Raw genomic sequence first — 22,605 nt, forward strand, 5'->3', positions numbered from 1 at the left:
TTTGATAGTACTTACCTCAGACAGACCTCATAAATTAACACTTGTTCTGGTTGCTAATACCACTTTCTTTTATGTAAGCCATTCTAACAGGTACTGCGGGTTAAGGTTAGGAACTATTTTCAAATTGTGGGAGGGTCTGGTTTTCAGCAGACCGACATTTGTAACGTTTGAAACCGAGTCGGTTTCACACCATGTTTGATCTGATCCTGGTTCAGATCAAACAAAAAACACAGTCAGGCCCAAATCCAATACACCAAGTAGAATTTTTGACAATAGAAGAAAATACTCTACATTTGCTGATTAGTGTTGCACCTTGAACAGTGGGGTTTAATTTCACTGTGTCACAATGAAGAGTAAAAATATTGGTCCATGTTTCAACTCATTTGTGGTTGTGAAAGACATCTCATCAGTTAAGACTGAGATCTCAGATGATGTGAGCTTCTCCATAGACATCATAAATAAGACGTTTGATCCTGGTGTGGATCAGTGCAGAGTAGAGCTGCTGCTCCTCTGCATTGAAAGGAGTTATCTATTACAGTCAAATCCCTCAAGGAAGAGTTGCCAACTTAGCAAGACTGTCTCTATATTTAGTGAGCATACAGTGACTCTCTGAAAGTCAGCTAGCAAAAAAATCTGTGTCGTTATTGGATACTGACTTAAAAACCTGTATCATTTACTCTTCTCAACAATTGTGACTCTGGGGTGACACTAGGGGGTGCTATAGCTCCCTCTGGATCAGACAGCGTCCCCAAGAAAATAAAAATAAAAAAAAGAAACTTCTTTTGTGAGAAAATATTTTACAAAATCTCACTGTAATCATTTTTTTTTCCTAGATGTAAAAATAAAACATAATAAACAGTTAATAATAAATATAGTTATAAATCAACAAGAAAACAAAGGGAATTAGCGATGAGCCTTTAGACTTCATTTCACATCCTGTAACCCAGTGGGTGGGTGGTGGAGCTGGACTACTTGATGATTGCAAAAAATATCCATCATGTCTGTTTGAAGCTCAACAGAGAAGTTTCAGAAAAAAGTTATTTAAAAAGACACATTCTGCTTATGTTGCATCACTATTTAGTCAGCCAGGAGAAGTAGAGCTCCACCAGGTTAGCAAGATGCTGCAAAGCAAATAAGGGCACAGATGTAGCATTAACAACACTCTGGAGTTTTTGTGTATTATGCAGCATTATGAAGACACATTTTTAGATTTCTGTAAGCCGATATCTGAGTCTTTGGCATTTCCAGTTCATCGGTGAGCTGTGAACAGTTTCTCTCATTTGTTTTGTTAGTAAAAAGCTACCAGAGGAACAGGTTCACATGCAGTGTTCCCCCAAAGGAAGGAAAAAGAAGGAAGGAGGAATTTGGTGGCTTACCTTTGCGACGCAGACAGACACCAAAACAAATGTTACACAGGTAAAACTGTATTTTCGGGGAAGCCAGAGCTATTGCTCAACCATAGCAATCGACAACTCTTCTTCTGCACTCCATGAATGAAGAGACGGCACATCGTGAAACGTTAAACTATATTTAGTTTATTAGATGAAATTGTCCAAATGTGAAAATTGATAAGAACTGTGACGGTTAAAGAAAAAAAAACAAAAAAACAACTGTTGTGGTATGAGTATGTGTGTGGATCAATTTATGACATAAGCAGCAAGATTATGATCTAAATATTCAGCTTTTGAGGATGCTCCAGCAAAGCCCTTTTGGAAACGAATGGTGGCGACTCACAGCACGTTGAAGAGCAGCCTCCAGAACCAACAGTTCCTTGTCTCACCTAAGCAGTCGTACTTCCAGTGCCCCTACCATCAGCTGAAAACAAACATATCTCAAGAACATCTGTCAGAAGAACTTCAGACATAATTGGTCCCCTTGTCTCGATTTTGCCAACAGAAACCTTTTAATTCTCAGGGTCTTTGCTATTCCTTTTGTCGAACGCGTGCGCTCATCAGGTGTTCGCTTTAAAGGTTTCCGTCCTTTTCACACCATCTTCTCTTACGCCAAACATTCATGCATATTTAAATACAATCGGAGTCTTTGGCTGAGGCTAATTTAATTAGAACTGCAGCCCAGATAAGATTGCCAGGTTACAGCAGCATGGTTGAGTCATTTCCCATTCATTTCAGCTGCAGCATTTCCATGTATCATATTGCTTAGTTGATTATTTCACCCACCCAGATGTGCAGTAGATTAAAAACGTGGATTTTGACCATTGCTATAAATTACAGCTTTGTGCAAATTTATCAAGCCAAGTAGTCGACATTCCTAAAACAAACGTAGTTTTAAGAAATATCTGCTTTTCTCCAATTTTAACTTTTCATTCATTTAATTTTATCTCACTCTCCCTTCTTATTCAAATATTTAAATATTATAAAACACTAAAGTCATAAGACACAATACACTGAGATAAGGAGAAATGTTGGGGACAATTAAGAAATCAGAGAAGGAAACACTAGAGGGTGCTGTTGCACAATTTTCCTTCAACTATAACTGCAGAACTTAAAATCGCACATTGTACACTTTTCAAAGTGCCTCCCAAAGCTATTCCCATCCCTTGAACCATTTCATATTTTCTACCGTAATGACCACAATCTTTTTTGTGCCGTTTTCTGAGACACACCAACAAAAGGAAAGAGAAGCGCTCCGGTCACCAAACATTTAATTTTTCAAGCCTGCATGCAAAATTCTGTGTGCAGAGATAGTGAGTGTCTATGAACATCAACTGAAGTTTTCCACAGATACCCCGCATCATCCATGTCTGGACTTTGACCTGGCCATCATAACCCATATATCTGAGCTAAACCATTTTTGGTGTCTTTATAAGCCAAGTTCACCTTCTAACAGGATTTCTGCCCTGTATTTATCTCAACTCGTTTATGAACTACTTTTGCACAAAATTCCAATGAAATACATCAGAGTGAAAAAGTTCAAGTGTGTGACTACTTTTCTAAGATGTTGTAAAAAATTAAGGGGTAATACAACATCAGAAAATCTTGCTGACTCCCTCTAAGCCGCAGTGCCTCCCAGCTTTGTTTCCAAAGTATCAGAACACAGGAGTGTAGAACAGAAACATACAAGTTCAAAAGAGAAAAATAGAAAGTTATGACATCACTTCCATTTTGTGCAAAGAAAGAAAGAAAAACTGCCTTTCAATTCTGGATACTTGTTACAGTTCATCTGATAAGCAATAAATAAATAGGTGTATTTTACTCGCATGTCTATTTTTTTCCACTTGAGGTAATGAGTTTTTATATTACTTTTAGGTATCAAGAAATCAAAAAAGCAGCCAATACTACTTCTCTTCTCTCGTCATTGATCCATGTCTCTTCTAGTTGATCCTTACCCTTTTCCTCTTCATATCAGCCCGTTTCTCTCCATAGCCAAGCTGCAATGAACAATCTTGAGTGCTCAGAACATTCCTCGTCCGCCCCCCCCCCCCCCACAGGCCGTCTCATCGCCGAGTGCTTCTTGTGCTTCTTTTACTCCTCTTTGACGGCTCCTTCGCAGCGTCAGACTGCAGCTCCTGCAGTACGGCGACGGCCGTCTCGCTCCAGAGCTTCACCTCCGTGAAGACGCTGTACACCCACAGCTTCTGGTGGAACACGTTGCTGGGACGATACGGCTGCCAGTGAGAAGACAAGAGTTGCTCTGTTTCGGTTTCTAATCCAAAACATCTGTGCTGAGTGACGTCGACGCCTACCTCCGAGCCGTCCAGGTTCCTTACGGTTTGACCACCAGCTGCTTTGAGAAGCTCTTCGGTGCTTCTCAAAAGGTTCAGCAGTTGATCCTTCAGCCTCCTCCTCCCGTTCTCGTACTCTCCCGTCTCATCTCCGTCCAGGTCCTCCTTCTCCAAGGCGATGGCTCTCTCCAGCAGGCTGTGGCACTTATCCAAAGCAGAGTGGAGGCTCAGTAGTTTGTTCCTGGTGTCCAGCTGGGAGGAAGGAGGAGAGACGAACACCAGACGGTCACTGGCCACATCTTCTGGGAGATTCTCCCGTTTCCTCTTGAGGACGCAGGAAATTAAAAAGAAAGAAACAAAGATATCAGAGAATAGGAGAGAGAGGGGACAGTTCAAGATAAATGGTTTTTATTCGTTGTAAAGACTGACAGCAGCTGGGTTTTGTTTTGCGATAGCCAAAGATGAGAACAAAACGCAACTCTGGTCTCACGCGATAGGAATTCGCTTTACCTCATTCCCAGGACTCGGCTCAGCTCCAGCAGGGCCTTGGCTGATTTAAATTACTAACTTCACAGGGATAAGTCTGCATTTAAACAGCTAGCACGGTACAAATCTCAAACATGATGCATCATCAAGAAATACGTCAGGCATCTCGAGTCGTGAGCTTTTACTAAAACATTGATTTAATAAAAGCTTAAATTGCTTCTTGTGTTTAACTGAGACTGCAATGTTTTAGATTTTACAATGTTTGTTACAGAGCTCAATCTAGAAGGACTCAAATGAGAAAGAAAACATACCATGCCGAGTGTAATTTACACAGAGAAGTTCAAACTCTGCGTGAGGAGGGAAAACGCAGTGCATGTCTGTGAGGAACTGAAGTGAGCAATCATCTTGAAACCGCTGTCAGTCGTTACCCGGACCCGAGAGTCTTGGTAAAAAACCAAGACGAGTCTTGATTAATTTGTATTTACTTTTGTTGATGACCAAAGTACATTTCGTCATCAACATATGGTTCGTGGTTATTAAAATTTTGGCCAGAAATACATTTTCTACAACGCATTTCTGGAAAATCCTGACCCACATTTTGAATGGACAGGTTTTTTTTTTAACAACGGCAAGTTGGAGCAAAATATTCAAACATGTTTTCTTACTCTGAATCCTTTCATCTAATGGACCTTTTGCAATTCATACAGACATTAAAAAAAAAATCCCATAACATGTAAACAGAATACATGAACAGACACTTTACAGTGATGAACTTTGCCATAGAAACTCAAGGAAATACAAATAAAATAAAAATAATTAAAGTATCTGATTGTAAAGTGATAAAAATGTGCGCAAATTCAAGGTTTATGAATAATTTTGGAACCCAATGCATATGTTAGAATAACGTCACATCCGGCACCACATGCTGATGACGACATGGTGCCGCTCAGGGGCATCAATGGAGCTGGATGTGGAGCATTGTACTCGTTGTGATGCAAAAGCCACCCAACGACATGAAATGCTCCCATGTTTCTGATGTGAAGAAGAGGTCAGCTGTGAGCCATCTGTTGCGAAAGTCAAGGAGGAAGTGAAAATTTATGGTTCAAGACTGCAGAGGAAGTGTTACCTCAGACTTTTATGGATACCTCAGGAATTTGCTGCATAGCTGGAAGCAATGTTTCCACGGATCACTGCAAATTATATTGTTGGCTATATGGTTATAATAACAGAGAAGTTCCAAGTTAATTAAATGGATAATTTGATTAATTTGTGTACAGATTAAAGTAATGGAAGCTCAAAAATGAGGAAAAAAAATAAATAATGCTCATCGGGAAGTTAAAAAAAAAAATCATCAGGAATTTTTGTGGTTACATTTTTTGCGTTATTGTTTATCTGATCAGCTTAATTTCTGTTTGTTCTTTAGATTGATCTATTGCAGTTTGACTGCTGTTGTCAAACTGCTGGCTTTCTGCTGCTTCTAACAGTTTTCGTTTCAGATTTTCTCTGCCTTTACCTTCGTCCATTTTTCATTTAACTCTGATCAATTTCTCTTAGAAATAGCCCTCTGCGGCATGCTGCTGCCACCACCATGTTTGACAATGTTCACGGATTTGTCCAGGGTCACGTGCAGATTTAGGAATATCGCAGTAAAGTACTTTACTGTGTGCTGGTCTATACTGTAAAAGCCTGGTAAAATACAAGTTTGTGTAGTAGACTTCTGTAGATGTGATGCTACATGTCAGGCCACTCCCTGAGTTCCAGCAAGAAACAAAGCTGGATGAAGGAATGAACTGGCTTCAGACAAAGAAGGAAAAAAAAACAGCAGGCAAGCAAAAGTTCATGGAACAGAGATGAAAAGGACGGCCTATAAGCTGGTGACTGAAGAAAAAAAAAAAAAAAAAAAACACCTACCACTGTTCATTCTGACCTGTTGCACTCAACACATTTTCTCTCTCTGCAACACTAAAACATAACTTTCCTCTCTCTCACATTACTTCTGCACTCAAAAGTCTGTCATCACTCTTTTGTTCCCTCTCACTAAAACACGCTCTATCCTCAAACACACACACAGATGCAGAAATGCATGCACAAACACACGCCCACAGGGAAGTTCCCATTAATTTCCCTTTAAACCTTGACCCAACTCTCCCCACTCCCAAATGCACAGAAACAGGGAGTCAGGCAAGCGACTTTACTGTGACGTGCTGGAAAGTTACCGCCAGAGGAAAGTAGCTATTTAAATAGTATTTACTCACATAGAGGACCAGTAAGTTGGTGCACTCATACTGCACCAGCGCGGCGAGATTAGCTACTTTGGCCGCCGTGGTCCTGCTCGTTCCTCTGGTCCGTGTTCCAGCCATAACACCTTCCCTTGTCTTTCACCTCAGTAGGGGGAGTCCCAGTAAAAAAGTACGCCAGCAACAGGTCTGCCTTTATTATACAGCCGCGCACGCCTCTCTCTCATCGCAGTGACGTCACATTCCTCCCTCTGTTCCCACTCACTCCTGGTCCAATTAAAGTCGGAGTCCTCCTCCCGTCTTCCGGTTAGACGCCGTGCTTTGGACAAGCAGCTGCTCCTGTTTCCGAGCTGCTTGTCCACTCTCCGCCTCTTCCCCGAGAACCTGAAGCCAAACTGCAAGAATTCAACGCGACTCACTGGTACGGCAAGCTAAATAGACATTTAATAGAGGGTGACCCTCCACCACAGATGTTTCTGGAAACAAAATGATGTGCGTAGTAAGAGCACAGAATTACAATAGACAACAAACTTGCAACACTGTGGAGGTCATGAAAAATAATTATCGTGACATGTACATTGGATAAAATTTAGCACTACATATTTTAGCTGAAAAATGCAGGATTCAGACAGCATCTTCATTAAAATATCTGTAAAATCGTCTATTGAAACAAAGGTGCTCAGCTTCAAGTAGCGTAAGCTCATTTTGAAATTGAGTGATTTTAAATTTCCTCTTTCTTGATAGGAGCGTGTCTTTTAATAATAGGGTTAATCAATTCATAGAATATAATCCAAGCTTAATTTACTGTGGAGATTAGGCTTACTCTGGAGTTCACACAAGATATAGAAAATTGATATTTTCTATATCTGCAGGGCCTTTGCTAACTATTTGGGGACAGGTGTTTTTTTTTTTTTTTTTTTTAATTTATTAAATGTTAAAACAGTTTGCCTTAAAAGTCAGTAAAGCACTTCTGTAGGAGGGGCTCATCAACTAATTCATGAGCAGCTTATCTGATTTACTGGTAGTGACAAAGTCTGGGAGAATGATCTGAATTTGAGTGTATTCCTGTGTGGGCTGTTCCACGCTGCTTCCTCTGTATTCCTGCTCCTTTATGATAAACAGGACTGAGAGCTTATCTTAGAAAATGTTTCCGGCTACAGCAGGGAAGCTGCTGCTGCTCTTCATTAATGACACAGCATGACAATGCTTCCAATTTTTCACTATCCTTAATGATATGTGACCACACTGCAGGCGAGTATCCAAGACAGGTGCTTATTTTAGTTCCTGTTAGCAGCTCCTGTTATTTGTGATAAACAGCAAGAGACCCGGTTTTAAGCAGGACATACATACTGACAGATCAGTTCAGCAGACAAATGCATGTCTTGGAAAAAGTATTAATACTCCTTGAACTTTTAACATTTGTCACTCAAAATGAAACTAGTTCTATGTGTTTTACTGTAATAAAACACACTTTTGACGTGTGGGAGGGGGAAAAAAATGGTTTTCTAAGTAGATTTTATGTGGATTGTCTTGTCTGGGCTGACAGAGCTGATCAAATATTCACACCTGTCGCTCCTAATCTGTGTAAATGCCCACTCTTGTGTATTAGGCAGACTGCAACTATTGCTGTTTTAAAGTGTCAGATAAAACACAGTTGTTAGGACAACTGTGTTTATTAATAAGAAGGAGTGGAGTTGAGGAAAACAGTGACCTCTGGTGGACGGAACATCTAGACTGCTTTGATCTCTGGCAGTTATCAAAAGAAAAAAAGTATCTTCCGCTTTCTTTAGCTGCTGCTGCCAATAAACAAGGCACAGAAGATATAAGTAATAAAACATATCTTATTTATCTACCGTAAATAAACTGGAAATACAGAATGAAATGCATTGCTAGCTGGATGAAAAGATATTTTGTCAAGAAAAATATTATATTTGAATCATTAAGGTTTTATTGTTTTTTTTTTTTTTTTTTTTTTTTTTTTTTTATTAAAGCCGAACATTTTTATTTCCTTCCCTCGTAGTGCTCTGTGGTAAAATATGTTTTGATGTGAATTATCTCTTTATAAATAAACTGACTTATAAAATATCTTAACTTTAGGAAAAGGTAAATATGTTTATCACTTATAATTTGTCATTAAAACTTACAATAAATTTGGTCTGTTTAGAAACAGAAATAAAAACAAAAGGGCATTTTTTGCACTAGCTAGTCAGTCATAGCTTTAAGTCTTATTGTTTGTATTTATTAAATACAGAGTCAGTTCTTTGGGGGGTTTTGTGTTCTCTGTTTGTGTAACAGAATTCATTGAAGTGTCATATATGCATCTTTTTTGCAGACTTATTCCACAACAATAGCAGCTGAGCGGGATTCTGGATTTAAACCTGCAGGAAAGGCCTGGGTACATGCTGTGGTGGAAAATTGGCTCCGATAGCTGACTTTCCATGACTTTTATACTTATTGGATAGTGATCTGTAGTGGAAATGAAAAAAAAAAAAGAAATTTTCCTCTGGTGACTCAGCACATTGGTACAGGATGTGATCTGTCAGCAAAAACAGTCCATTCATAGAGACACATAACGGGTATTTGTAATGGAGAGGAAAACATTTTCAACTGTGGTAAAAAGAATAAACATACATACACACGGTTCTACGAGGAAAATGACATGAGCCGAGTCCAGTGCACATATGGTGTGTATGACTAGAACCCCTGACCCTTTCAAAGAAAGGATCTAGTTCATGTCCCCTTTAAGGAGACGATCTCTGTGAGTCTGTACAAAGTTCCTCTTGGTGATCCTCTCTGATCTGACAAAACATTCCGGTTGTTTCTACCAGCCTGTAAGGCTTTCCTAAATTGACAATAAGCAAATTATAGAAAATAAACAACATGAGTAAGTGATTAAAGTTGTAGGACAAATTCTTAAATGACATTATTTGTACTTTTTTCCTAGAATGTCAAAAACAAAACAAGCAAACTAAAACCTCAATAGTGAATTCAACTAATACTCAAAAGCTGATATAGTAAATATAGTGCTTTGTGTAAACGTTTAGATTAAACCTTCTGATAAGTGACATTTCAACCTCAAACATAAAATCATAGATTTTATGATAAATTGACAAAGGTAGTGTGTAATTGTAACGTTGAAAAAAAAACTTTTTCAAAGTTTGATGAATAGAAATTTAAAGTTTCATGTGCATTTAAATTTTCAGTACTTTGTAAAACCACCCTTTTGCTGAAATTGCATCTTAATCTTTTTCTGATTACCCAAATATTTTGCACATCTAACAATTTGATATGTTGCCCATATGTTCTTCTTTTAAAAAAAAAAAAAAAAAAGTCAAGCTCTCCTAACTGTCTGTAAAACAGCAAATTCCAAGTCTTTCCACAGAGTCACAGTTCTGTGCACAAATAATAGATGTCCTGACAGTGGATTCTCTCATCTGAGCTCCTCTAGAGTTACCCTTCGCCTCCTGGCTGCTTCTCTGCATTATCACTTTGCCATTCAGCCTGTTGGGAGCCTAACCAATATTCTAATAAACTGCTTTACTTCTTAAGATATTTTTATACTATTTTTCTCTAATTTTGTCAAACATCAAACCTCCAAAACCTTCACAAAACTAAGAATAAATTATAGGCAAGTTTACTAATACTGTGACTTCTGAAGATGGTTGAAATGGATTTTAAAGTGACGGAGTTTACACAGATATACACACCATGGTTCTCAGATGTTATTTGTAAAAAAGAATTGAAAATCATTTCATTTTCTCTACACACTGATGCACTGCTATATACCGACTTATCACCATCACATCAATAAAATAAATTGAAATTTGTGGATAGTAAATTGACAAGTTAAAATATGTGAGGGTGTAGGGATGTGGATATTTTTGCAACTCTTTTGTAATTATTTGGGGAGAAAATAATAACCAAGTGTATTTAGTTTTGCTCGGTTTAAGGAGTGCTATACCACGCCCTTCCTGTAGGTGTCAGTGCAGATGCCCAGAAGAACGTAAATAACAGAAAAGCTACATAATCTGCTGCTCCAGCTACATTTCCCACAGCAAACAGTTTGGACGCAAAACGGTGAAAGAAATTATTTTACGTATTTCAGCGAGGCTATTTTCATAGATTAAAATATTAAAGTGGGTAGCAACTATTGTGGTACAGAATTGTCGCTGTTCTGTCCTGAAACCGACCTCATATGCTCATGCTAACAAGCTAGCTCCAGTATGAACTCGCTGGTTGGTTATGGAGTTTCCTCCAGCAGTGATGAAGAGGAGGAAGACGTAAACAGCAGGAAAGCTGAGTGAGTGGACGCTTTTATCATTTGATAATATAGGTTTGCTGGTATTCTGATTAGTGATGATCAGATTTTGTTTTTTTTTTGTTTTCAAGCTTTCTTCAAGATGATGCTACCGCTGTCAAAAAGAGCCGCAACTTCTTACTGGAGTCTGGCTCGGCATCCAGTGAGTCGGACTCTGAGGATCAGGAGCCCTCATCATATTCATCATCATCACCTCATCCCCAAACGCTAGGCTCCTCAGCACCCTCCCGGCCCATCCTGCCTCCACCCCCCTTACACTCTGTCACCCCTAAAAAGTTACCTCCACCTTCTCTAAACGCCTCGTCTGACAGCAGCGTGTTCACCAACCCATTCAAAGCACAGGCCGACCAGAAGCTCAGTGCTTTACAGAAACACGTTCCACTCACCATGCAGGCAAGACCCTCCCAGATAGGAGGCAAAAAGGTCTGCGTTTCCTACAGGAAGGACGGAAGGTGCAGGTTTGGCATCAAATGCAAGTTTGCTCACGACAGTGACCTCCAGACGGCGATGATTCCCAGCGACTCTCATCCATCTGTGAGTGAGGAGACACCAGAACCGGTGGGAGGATCCCAGAGCTTTCAGCAGGAATCAAAGGAAAAAGAGGCTGAGCAGCAGATGAAGAAGAGGAAAGTTGGACTGAGTAACTCTTTGATTCCCCCTAAAAGAGCACTGAAGCAATATACTATGCAGAGAGACAGAGAGCGGATTAATATGTCCTGATGACAGGTTTATCCACTGGGAATAACTAATTTTGTAAAGTTTTACATCTTAAATTAGTAATGGAGGCAGAGTTCTGGACCAGACATCATACTGATGTCCCTTTGTCGCTGTATTCATTTTTCTCCTTTACACATGGACCAATTTGTCATCCTTTCCTGTGAGTATAGGCATGCACTAGTTACCAGTATTGCGGTAAACCAAATTTTAAGAAAATTCTGCTTGAAAACCATGTAAATTTCCATTCTAACTGTTCCTAGGTCTTTTAGAGATATGCAAGAAAAAACTGCATGTATCAAAATTAATAAAAAGGTTACATCATTTCCACAAGGGTATCTTATAGCAACAATAAAAATAATTTTGTTTAATAAAACCTTCAGATCAAAATGTATTTTAAATCTTTGTATGAATCACCTGCAAGAACCTGTAGTAGCGAACAAGGTTTTAAGTCACGAGTTTGATCTAACACAGCGCTGCCTCTTCCTTATGTAATGCTGTGCACTGTTGGTCAGCTGGCTGAAATCAAACTTCCAACACTTTCTCCTCAGTTAAGAGACTATATTAAAAGCCTAAGAAACACAACTCTTACTTTGGGAATGATGTCTGTTAATCTGCAGGCTGGTAAAATGAGAAGATGGATCTAACAATCAGCTAATTGTGTTACAGTTGTTTATATATGAGGAACAAAATGAGCCTCTTCTGCTTCATTCCAGCATGTGTTTATGCATTTTTGCTTACATTAATGTATCAGAATTAACATAAATGTTGTAGATGACTTTTGTAGCAGTAAAAAAAAATTGCCTCTGTTAAATAAAGCAATTATTTCTTATGAATTTCTAATTGAAATGTCTCCTGTCCCTAAAAAAAAAAAAAAACAAAATAAACATTGAGTTTTCAACTAAAAATGACTGAACACGTTGGGTTAAATGTTAAGACGTTTATTAAGTTTTATAAATGGATCTTTTATTGTGTTTTTGTGCTAGAACAACTCTAATGTGTGAGATTATTATGTTCTACATAGCTTCTCTTTTCAAACAATGTTACACTTGACAGGATATTGACAAATCTGACTGTTTTTAATATGTCCATATAGGTGTCAGTGGTCATCTTTTGGCTCCTTAAAACAGGAAGGACATTAGTGAGGATTGAACCAGTTATTGTTCCTGCAAGGTAAACAAACATCCTAAATGTCTCAGACTAGACGGTTCATACTTTCAAGCTGTTGAAACTTCGGTTTCAGACTTACGTCTTTGTGACCATACACGTTTCTTAACCTTCTATATATATAACAAAGACTAAAAATAAAATATGCTGCCCGTGTTTAAGTTTCATAAATTAAATTCATGTATTCCAGCTTTCTGCATTCATGGCAAATATTTTACGGGAAGGAGGTTAGGGGTGGGGGGGGGTGTATTATTGCATAAGTGGAACCTAATCTCAGCAATACACAAACTCAAACAGCTAGTTACAAGACTGTTATGTACAAAGGCAACAAACATTCACAAACACTTCTTTCCCTGATACGGAAACTCTAAAAAGCTACCAAGTCTGACAATTAGTGAACAGTACAAGTTATATCTGTGTGATCCTACATTTATCTCAAACCGTACTGCAGGTACTTCTTCACATGCACAGTCCTCGTGGTATTTTTTTGTGTGTTTTTTTCTTTATATAATGACCTGCTGCACATGTATCTCGCCGTCTTCAGCCTGAACGTCCCCCTGTCCCGTCTGCTCCCACACCACGCCGCTCTCCCCGACCGCCTCCGTCTGCTGCAGCGAGCCGCACTGCGGAGAGGAGGAAGACAGCACTGGATTGTCCAGAATGAAGGCATTCCTATTGGCCGACGAGGGATCCTGGGTCTGAGGCTGGGAGGCGGAGACCAGCGGCGGGCTCGGAGCCGCCGTGTGCATGGTCTGAAGCTGCGGCGAGGCGGCCAAGATGGGGATCTGCTGAACGTGGTGGGTCTGCGATTGGCTGACAGGCTGGAAGGTCATCTGCAGGATCTGAGCCTGGTTCTGCTGGTGGGGGGCGTAGGGCGGCATGGGCTGGAGCTGGGGCTGGTGCTGGGTCACCATGGAGCCGGAGTGGAGGGTCAGCTGCTGGATCTGAGGCTGCTGCACGAACTGGACGGGCATCTGGAGCTGCAGGTGCGTTTGCTGATGGTTGTCGGCCGGAGACGGGGGGTCGATGGGGGTGAGGGCGATCGTCACGGGAACCTGCATGGTATGGAGGCTCGGGTCTTGCCCCAGTAAAACCACCTGGGGGCTCACTTGCTGCGTCACGTGCTGTCCGTCCTGACCCAGCTGATCGGCGTGGCCGTCCTGCCCGACGTGGTTCCCGTCCATGCCCGCCACATCCGCTTGCACGGGGTTTCCTGGCAGCTCCAGCAGAGAGGCAGGGGTGGTGATGAAGGCGCCGGCGTTGGCCGCTAGCGCCTCGGCGATTAGCACCTCCGGATGGCTCTTGGCCTTGTGGGCGACCACGCAGTCCTTCTTCTCAAACTTCTTACCGCAAATGGAGCAGGAGAACTGGTAGGTGGCGTCTGCGTCGTGCTTCTTCATGTGCCAGTTGAGCGACGCCTTCTGGCGGCAGGTGAAGCCACAGATCTCACATCTGTTAAAACAGGGAAGTAGTAAGGCTTAAGACACAATGCCTTGCAGAGGCACACTTGAAATATTTCGCATTCTATCATGAACCGACTGCAAACTACACCTGCACGGGGGAAAAAAAAAAAAGATCTAAATTAAATCAGAACGGCAAAGTTGCTTCATTAATGAACAGAGAAAGACTAACTGTAGAGGCTTCTCTCCAGTGTGTATCATGCGGTGAACAGCCAGGTTGTGGGAGCTCTTGAAGGCGCGGGCACAGAACTCGCAGATGTAATCTCTCTGGTCTACAATCAAAGAAAAAAAAGGGTGCAATCAAATATAGATGTTTTCCCTACGTAGCTTTATTATTGGGACTTTTTAAACCAATCAAAGGCCAAGCGATTTGTGTACCTGTATGGTGCTTTGCGTGACGCAGCAGCTGCTTCTGAAGGCGGAAAAGTCTCCCACAAGACGGGTGGGGACAAACGTACTTCTTCTTCAGTAAATGCTGGTACTTTATGTGATGCTAGTGTGGGGAAAATGTGAGAAAACTGTTTAAAAAATATACTCTGGTACTGTCCTTTAAAGAAGGACGAGGATATGTATTGCTTTTCTTTAAGGGTACAAAGAAACTATGTTAAAACTGATCACAGTTCCTAAGTAGATCTTCTTTGTTTTTCTGTTTCCACACTAAATACCTAAAAAAAAATTTTTTTTCAAAACCATATCTGCCTAAATGTACCAAGATAATTTTCAGATTGACTGCCAAGAACTTTTACCAAAATTTGTTTGGTGCCAGAAAATCTCTACCTATTAGGGAAATTTATTGATCTAAGAAAAAAATAAGTGTCCATGGAGGAGAACATTTCTGCAGGTTTAAAGTTTAAATTATGAAATACAATAAAACAATAAATAAAAAAAAACCGACACCGAGAGGGAAAAAGAAAAGAAAAAAAAAAGAATCAAATATGAAAAAACTAAGATTTTTCATATTATTTTCATTTTTCACACATTTTCAGACAGAATAGCAACCCTGTTATTTAAATACCTGTCTTATCTACATTGTATGAACGTTGTTCTATTAAAAAGGAAAAAAAAAAGTCATACATTTAAACACAGCAACATCATAAGAATTAATAAGAGCTTTGTTTTTGTTTATATCATGCCATTGGAAATGTGTGAGGAAATCCCGGCTTGCTTATCTCGATGCTGATCTCAGGGGTGTGTGTGTGTGTGTGTGTGTGTGTGTGTGTGTGTGTGTCGCTGCTGAGACAAACCTGGAGGTAGCGAGGATGAGCCAACACCGTCCCACATCCCTCCATCTCACAGCGCACATACTGAACGGGTGGCTTCTTCCTGAACGAGTCAAGCAAACAGCCGAGTTAAACATCCTGGACTCTTATAATCAGATCTTCAGACACATCAATATCCAACAGGCCTGCAAGGCTTCTCAACCACAATCCCAACCGGTTATAATATTGGGAGAAATAAGTACACTAGAAACACTAGATAAGCTAGAAACCAAAAAAAAAAAAAAAAAAAGCACCGTCATTGTACAATAAATTTATGGTACGCATTTGGTTTGAGTCACTACGCAGGTTTCACTCTCACCGTCTCTTTGGTAGCCGTGGAGTTTTGTCGTCTTTTTTCCTGCGGCCTCTCCTGATTAAGTAAGAAATAAAATGTGCTTACTTCGTGTTTACAGATACAACTCAGTGTGAAAAGACTTCATAGGGAAGAGAAATAACACCGACAAACTATTGTTTCTGTTTTTAAAGCTCCTGCATAAAAACACGGGACAAGCTGAACTTACTTCCTGGGTCCATCGAGATCTTCCGCTACTTCCTCCTCCAGCTTTACTTCCTCCTGCACCGTCTCCAGGTTATCTGCACCCTCTACCTTTATCTCTGAAAACTCTGTTTCCTTTTTAGGTGCTTTATCCTTCTCTTTCTTTTCCTTGTGTCTCGGAGGAACTTTGCGCTTTGGTTTAGTAATATCCCTAGAAAAAAAATGAAGACAAGTAAAAAAAAAAAAATAAAATTTATCTTAGAATATTAATCAAAGAAAAAGATTTGGCAATGTTTCCCAACGAACAAAAAAAAATAAAATAAAGAGAGACGTGAGGCTTCCATACAGAAATCTTTCAGCCCTCGGGTCGTAGCTTTGATCGTTTAAGTCGTCTCTAAAGGGAACGTCTTCATCACTGCTGAGGCCGTCCTCCTCTTCACCACTGCTGAAAACAAAAACGCAAACAACCAAATGGTCCGCAAACGGCTTATGCTTCTTCTGTACACAGCTGAGTGATGCGCTCAGTGTAAATTTACCTCTGACTCTGAGGCTGGAAGCCGAAGTCATTCGAATCATCCTGATAAGAAAGCTCTTCATCTTCCGGGACTTGCTCTGCGACTTCCTTGCTGTCCTCTTCTTTCTTTTCGCTAAGGAAAAATAACAATTAGGTTAGGGGTTTTAGGGCCCTGGAAACACTCCAAGCTAATCTGACTGTATTTGGATTGAATCTTAACGCAACTATATCACCAGATTGTAAACAACCACCGCTGACATGAACTGGATCTGTTTGTCCAGTAAAGTGGTGATAAATTTTTAAGAGATAAAATAACATTATAACTTAATTAAAAGTTTAGCTTCAGAATGTTAAAATGTAATATAATTAAATGATAAATTTAACAGAACTGTGTCAAAAATAAGTACTAGTTCTCCTCAAAGTCCTTCCCAAAAGTAAAGGAAGGGTTGTAAGGATCACTTCTGCTGGAAAAGTTGCATTCAACCTTTTTTAGATTTAGTCACATCACCAGGATTTAAATGGCATTCATGGTGTGGAAGTCATTTTTAAACTAAAAAGCTAAGCATATACTTACGTTTCACACTTTTCTCTATCTGCACTCTCTTCTTCCACTGCTGCACAAAACAAAATGACAACAAAATACAAACAGATTTCAACCTTCTTCAGTAAAAAAAATAAAATAACAATAATTGCACTTCTGTTTTATGCATCTTTTTTTTTTTTTGTCAAACTGCTGCTATCATTAATGTGTTAAAATCCTTATTACATGGATTTAAAACTAAGATATGCAATCACAAATAAAGTTAAAACAAGCTTTGATTGGTTATTTAAAAACAAAACCTTGTTGCAGCATTTCTCCGATCTGTGACAGAGCTCAAGGTCAACAGGTCACTCACCAGCTGGAGTCTCCATTTCAGGTTCGGTCTTGCACACGGGCTTGGCAACGCTCCGGGCCGCCCTGCCAGCCGGGGACGTGGCATCATTCTGGGCGGGGGGCCGTTTGGGAAGAAGAGCTGGAGTTGGAGGGGAAATGGAAAGTCATGAAACATTTGTGTGTGCCGTGAACTGTGGCACAGTCACACAGACACATCTGTTCTGTTTGAATGTCACACACAATGAATGACAGAGCGGCAATAATTCAACAGCCGCATTGCCCTGCAAAAGCAGCCGCGGCCCCTGAACATCTTCATTATGTCACATTAAAAACAAAAGGATTTCATATATCAAGTATATAACACAAAGTAGTGCATAGTTGTAAAGTGGAAGGAAGTCTTCAAAAGGGACAGAGAAGCTGCTTTTACCTTCAAATAAATCCAGCAGAGAAAGTTTGAAAGTTTTCTAATTAGAAAATAGAGCTCATTTGTGTGTAATTTAACATTTTGCTACTGTAAGAATGCACATTATTCATGACATTGGCAAACCAACTGAAGTAGCCAAGAGGACCATGGTAACTCAGCAGGAGCTCCACAGCTCAGGTGGGCGAGTCTGTCAACAGGACATCCATTAGTTGTGTTTTCTACAAATCTGGCCTTTATGGGAGCGAGTCGAGAACACAGACAGTGTTAAAATAAAGTCATAGAGGACACACCAGACCTGCAGCATGAGGAGCCCTGAACAGGCGAGTTCATAATAAAACTTTTTGAACTACAAATAAAGGAAAATCTCTGCAAGACTTAAAACTATAATAAAAATGACTGAACCTGAACACGCCATCCCCACATGAATTGTGCTGGTGGCAGCATCAAGCTGTGGGGGGTGTTTTCTTCAGCCTTGCAACGTTGAAAGGAAGATCGATGAAACTACATACCGGGCAACAACTTCTTTAAGGCAGGAAAAGACTTGAGGCTTAAGGTGGAGGTTCACCTTCCAGCAGGGGAACAACACTAAACATACTGCCAGAGCTACAACAGATGAAAGCATCTTAAAGTGTTACAAAGTAATCGATGTGGAACAAAGATCACAGCGCAGAACCAGACAATTACCAGGATGACGTAGTAAAATCTATTTTCCGTAAGCTCAGAGGGTTTGGTTGAGATATTTTGCAGAGATGAAAGGACTAAAATTTCAGTCTCTAGATGTGCAAGACTGTTACAGGCAAATCCCCCCAAAAACTAGTAGCTGTATTTGAAGTCAAAATGTGGGTGGCTGAATATAATTACACATAACTCTATACAGATTGTTTCTGAAAGAAACAAACAAACAAAAAAAATCCTGTATTTTTCCCTTTCACTTTATAATCATACGCAACTTTGTGTTTGTAACATTAAATCCAAATAATGTACATTAAAGTTACTGGTTTTAATGTAAAAAAGAAAGAAAAAAAACGAGACACGTTGAAGCCATATGAAAACTTCTGCAAGGCTTTGGTGAAGCATCCACTGATTACCTTGAACATCTGAGGCAGGTTTCTTTGGGTCTTCTGAACTAAAGAGAAAAGGGGGGGAAAAAATCACCTTGTGTGGCCAGCAGTGACACAACATCCCATATGACATTAATACAGCAGTTGTTATAAAGAGAGCGTCTTTAAAGACAGGTAAGTTTTACTCCACCCATGTAGGGGACGAGCCATGCAGAAGGCGTGCTTTTAAAAGGAGCAGACCCCCACTGATGCACGTTTCAACTCTACACAGGCTCATTATAAACAAATGTGCGTCTGTCGTTGACTGTATCTATTAAGTACGGGCTGATAAATGTGAAGCTTACTCTGTGCCTTGAAGGCTGTCTCCTGTGAGCCCCTCTCCAGCTTCCTCCTGACCCGCTGAATCTAGCCCTTTCCTCCGTTTGGAGCTGGAAACTTTCCGCCGCTTGGTCGCACTGCTGTCCGGGCTCGGTTCGTCCTCCTCCTCGTCGCTTTTCAAGTCCTTCAGCCAGGCCGGTACTGCCCTGGTTGACCTGTCCCTCAGAACCCGTCCGGAGGTCTGCGCGCCGGGCGCAGCTCCGTTAACCTCCGTGGCAGAAGAGGGGACACCGGACCTAGGTCGGCCCGCTCCCCGCTCTCTGAGTGCCCTCCGCTGCGTACCGATCGTACTGGTGGCCGGGGTCTGCTCCGCGGCCTTGTCCTCCTTCGGTTCCTCGTCTTTATTTACATCCCCGACTCTGTTGTCGACTGGTTCCATCACCGTGAAGGGTATATGTCCTACCTCTTAATTCCTCTTATAGTCAAGCAGGTTCACACGCAAAGTGAGGAATAACTAAGCACATCTGCTTTAAAGCCGTTTTGACTGCAAGCGGCCCTTATCCAACATTGATGCATTTTCTGCTGGATTCGTCGCAAATTAAATGCACATATTAATTCATTAGAAACTTAAAACTTTTCTTAATTATCTATTCAGCTATAAACCGATATAATTTTAAAGAAGCAGACACTAGTTTCTTGTTCTTAAAGCTATAGTAAACCTACTTATTCGCCAAGGCCCAGAGAACAGCCATTTTGTGCGCTTTGTTGCGTCTCCTTTAAGCCAAATATAAACTGAAGCCGTGTTCAAGAGTGACAGCAGCTCTCACACTCATCTGGATTTCCTCATGGCTCATAGCGCAGCGCCGCTCAGTTTAGCTAGCTTGTTTATAAATCTACAATCGCAGTGGCAAGCTAAGGAAGGGGTGCGCACGCACACTGATGCTGGGGCATGGTGGGAGTTGTAGTTAACATTAAATCTATTAGCCTTAATATCATATTTTAGATTATTAATTTTTCAGTTTTGTTCATTGAGCCACTTTTATTTACTAAAAGCAACTTGACCAATGAACAATATAAACTGTATTTTATATATTAAGAAAATGTACCATTATATGTAGAGGATTTTTACAAAAATTATTATTTTTAGTCTATTTGGAATATATGCTCTTAAATTCTTAGTCAAATATACATTTCTGCAAAAGATAATAACAGACCAGGACGCCAAATGTATTCCACTAGCAAGTAGCTTGCTGAATATGTATTTTAACCTTCATAGTGAATGCGTTTTATGCTACATTCATCTGCACTGATGAATGTAGAGCTAACATGGCTGCCATTGCAAACCCACACTGACTAGTCTGAACTACGGGCATGCTACAGATTTATAAGATGGTTTTACCACCAGATGGCAGTAGTATAATATGGTAATCTACTGACTAAATGGCTCTTAAAATCCGTTACTTGTAAATCGGATATAGTGTTAACTCGTTTTTTTTTCTGTTTATGTTCTAATATGATTTTTCATATGAACATTTTTGTGATGTGTGTTTTTATTACTGACTGAATACCGTCCGAATTGTTTTTGAAATAATTTTCAGATATTTTTGTTTTAATAAAAATAAGATAAAGAGAAAGAAATACTAAAACTAGTTCTTGTGTTTGACATCAACAATAATGTGTTGTTGTTTTTTTAAGGGATACATTCTTATGCCTGTCATCAAGTAATACTTTTGAGGTAGGACAGACTATCCACAACTGGAAACACTTTTTAAAAAGTTGCCTCATGTCTTATGTGTGTACGGAATGGGTTATGTCAGAGTTTCTTTTTTGTTTTAGTTTGCCTAATAATTGTCCTTTGGGGGTAATGAAGATGATTGATTAATCAAAACTTTCCAAATATGGTTGTTCCAGCAGATTCACCCTGTGCTTAAGACCATACAAAAATTTCCCAAAAAAAACCTAGGAGCTGCAATACGCTACAGGCCATTCTTGGCTTATTCATTTTTGAAATCCAAGACAGTACAATTATAAAACTATGAAACTGTAAATGGCCTTTTTTGAAAGAATTACTAGAAGAAACCCTCTTATATTGGACAAGAACTTAGTGTGATGTGCATTTGCAAAGTGAGTGGACCCCAAGACTTCTGGAATCAACACATAATGCACTGCACTGTATTTTGAGAAATCTGAACTCAATACAAACCGTATACCAACAGAGCTGAACAGGGGTGGCGTTTTGGGCACATTTTGCAGTCACAGCCCCTTAGAACCTTCCAGTCATTGGTTCGGCCATGAACTCCTCTCTGTACCAAATATTTTCAGTTGGACTTATGCAGTCTTTCAGACAGCTAAGCTTGGTCATCAACAAGAACATGATCAAAAGAACACCAGCAAATCTACAGCATTATGGGCGCAAAAAGAAAAACAACCAAGTTGTTACAATGGCCGAGTCAGAACTCAGTACGATTCTAAACTGATACAGAAACTTAAAGGAGCTATAAATAGATCTAAATGTATAGAACTAAACTGTTTCGCAATCATACAAGAAACCTCAGATGTCAGACAGGAAGCTTCATACTGTTGATAAAAAATGTTCTACATGCTAATCGACTAATGGTCATTTTTACAAAACTGTACTTCAGAGCAGGGTTTTGTTCATTATAGTGTTTCATGGTGTCTTTTTACAGCATTCTTTCTCACAACTCATTGTCTGGGAGAGAAGTGTTGCCCTCTCAATGTTTAATGTACAACCCCAGCTGCCAATAAATATTTTTCTATGCAGATGTATGACTACAGAGCTGTGTTCTGATAATGCTGAGAATGTGGTTCTTCTTTTCATAATTATTTTTTAGACGATAAATCTCCCAGATTCTTTTAAAAATGTATCATTAAAAATGATATCCTAAAACTGACTTATTATGACAATGGTTTTCTGCAACTGAAACTTTTTTAGTCCATCATTTTGAGCAGCCCAAATGTTTTGCTCTTGCTACATTTATAGCTTAACTTTGCAAAATTGAAACTGTATGTAGTTTGGTCAGCAGATAGGTCACTGAATCATATTTTTAATGTACTACATTTTACATACATTTTACCACAAAATGACTTGTGGTTCACTCTTGGCACAAAGTTTATCTTGTTCCCAGTAGAGGCTGAACTCTGTCAGGGCATCTTCTTATCGCTGACCTTGTTTGTGTCGTTCATGGACAGAATCTTGAGACGCAGTCAGAGAAAAGAAAGTGTCTCTTTGGAGAACCTTAGGGTTTTAATGTGAGTTTTCCATACAAAGTGGTTCTGTCGCCATTTTTAAGCCATGACCTCCAGCCTCAACTGGAATGGTTTACATCTGAGTGTGAAGTCCTCTAATTTTAAGGTAACGGTTTTCAATCATAAAAGGTAGAAAGATCCCTTCAAGGACATCTGTCACACGTCCCTCCGACAGGAAAACAATCACGAAACGTCAGTCTTCCGATTCCAGTTGTGTACTTCAGTTGGAATCGTGGTCTTACATTGGCAAGCTTCCTCTTTTTACTTTCGAATGTAATGAAGGATTTAAAGAAATAAAAATATCTCTGTTACTAGTCTGGTATTTAGC

General features: G+C 39.9%; 3 protein-coding genes across 5 annotated transcripts; 1 reads left to right on the forward strand and 2 right to left on the reverse strand.

The window, feature by feature from the left end:
- Positions 1-1,514: 1,514 nt before the first annotated feature.
- On the reverse strand, positions 1,515-6,818 carry cntf (ciliary neurotrophic factor). The gene is made up of 3 exons (XM_088004452.1): positions 6,424-6,818; positions 3,704-4,006; positions 1,515-3,625 (listed from the first exon to the last, which is right to left on the reverse strand). Exons 1-3 carry the CDS (start codon positions 6,526-6,528, stop codon positions 3,455-3,457), a joined length of 579 nt encoding a protein of 192 aa, XP_087860578.1. The 5' UTR covers positions 6,529-6,818; the 3' UTR covers positions 1,515-3,454.
- Positions 6,819-10,328: 3,510 nt separating this feature from the next.
- Positions 10,329-12,345, forward strand: LOC106931241 (uncharacterized). Its single transcript, XM_015009241.2, has 2 exons — positions 10,329-10,705; positions 10,795-12,345. The coding sequence occupies exons 1-2, from the start codon at positions 10,629-10,631 to the stop codon at positions 11,441-11,443; spliced, it is 726 nt and encodes a 241-aa protein (XP_014864727.2). The 5' UTR covers positions 10,329-10,628; the 3' UTR covers positions 11,444-12,345.
- A 17-nt stretch (positions 12,346-12,362) lies between these two features.
- zfp91 (ZFP91 zinc finger protein, atypical E3 ubiquitin ligase) lies at positions 12,363-19,810 on the reverse strand. 3 transcript variants are annotated; one of them, XM_088004406.1, is made up of 12 exons: positions 19,037-19,810; positions 18,720-18,757; positions 17,230-17,346; positions 16,908-16,944; positions 16,356-16,466; positions 16,166-16,264; positions 15,845-16,030; positions 15,643-15,693; positions 15,309-15,387; positions 14,443-14,557; positions 14,237-14,336; positions 12,363-14,056 (listed from the first exon to the last, which is right to left on the reverse strand). In XM_088004406.1, the coding sequence occupies exons 1-12, from the start codon at positions 19,447-19,449 to the stop codon at positions 13,108-13,110; spliced, it is 2,295 nt and encodes a 764-aa protein (XP_087860532.1). In that variant the 5' UTR covers positions 19,450-19,810; the 3' UTR covers positions 12,363-13,107. The 3 variants fall into 3 exon arrangements, with proteins under 3 accessions (XP_087860532.1, XP_014864726.2, XP_014864725.2); XM_015009240.2 differs by having other exon boundaries at positions 16,166-16,261; positions 16,908-16,947; XM_015009239.2 differs by having other exon boundaries at positions 16,908-16,947; positions 19,037-19,809.
- Between the last annotated feature and the right edge of the window lie 2,795 nt (positions 19,811-22,605).

This window comes from Poecilia mexicana, unplaced genomic scaffold (assembly GCF_051168715.1).
Source record: "Poecilia mexicana isolate PSO_F unplaced genomic scaffold, ASM5116871v1 scaffold_1, whole genome shotgun sequence".
Taxonomy (NCBI): domain Eukaryota; kingdom Metazoa; phylum Chordata; class Actinopteri; order Cyprinodontiformes; family Poeciliidae; genus Poecilia; species Poecilia mexicana.

Excerpts from the sequence above, each read along its gene's own strand:
- zfp91 (XM_015009239.2), bottom strand. The coding sequence starts at position 19,449 with ATGGAACCAGTCGACAACAGAGTCGGGGATGTAAATAAAGACGAGGAA. Across the intron at positions 17,347-18,719 it reads ACCTGCCTCAGATGTTCAAG|CTCTTCTTCCCAAACGGCCC; the intron begins GTAATCAGTGGA and ends CTCCAACTCCAG. Across the intron at positions 15,694-15,844 it reads GATCTCGATGGACCCAGGAA|GAGAGGCCGCAGGAAAAAAG; the intron begins GTAAGTTCAGCT and ends TTACTTAATCAG.
- cntf (XM_088004452.1), bottom strand. The coding sequence starts at position 6,528 with ATGGCTGGAACACGGACCAGAGGAACGAGCAGGACCACGGCGGCCAAA. Across the intron at positions 4,007-6,423 it reads CCAACTTACTGGTCCTCTAT|AGGAAACGGGAGAATCTCCC; the intron begins GTGAGTAAATAC and ends TGCGTCCTCAAG. Across the intron at positions 3,626-3,703 it reads GGAACCTGGACGGCTCGGAG|CCGTATCGTCCCAGCAACGT; the intron begins GTAGGCGTCGAC and ends TCTCACTGGCAG.
- LOC106931241 (XM_015009241.2), top strand. The coding sequence starts at position 10,629 with ATGAACTCGCTGGTTGGTTATGGAGTTTCCTCCAGCAGTGATGAAGAG. Across the intron at positions 10,706-10,794 it reads GTAAACAGCAGGAAAGCTGA|CTTTCTTCAAGATGATGCTA; the intron begins GTGAGTGGACGC and ends TTTGTTTTCAAG.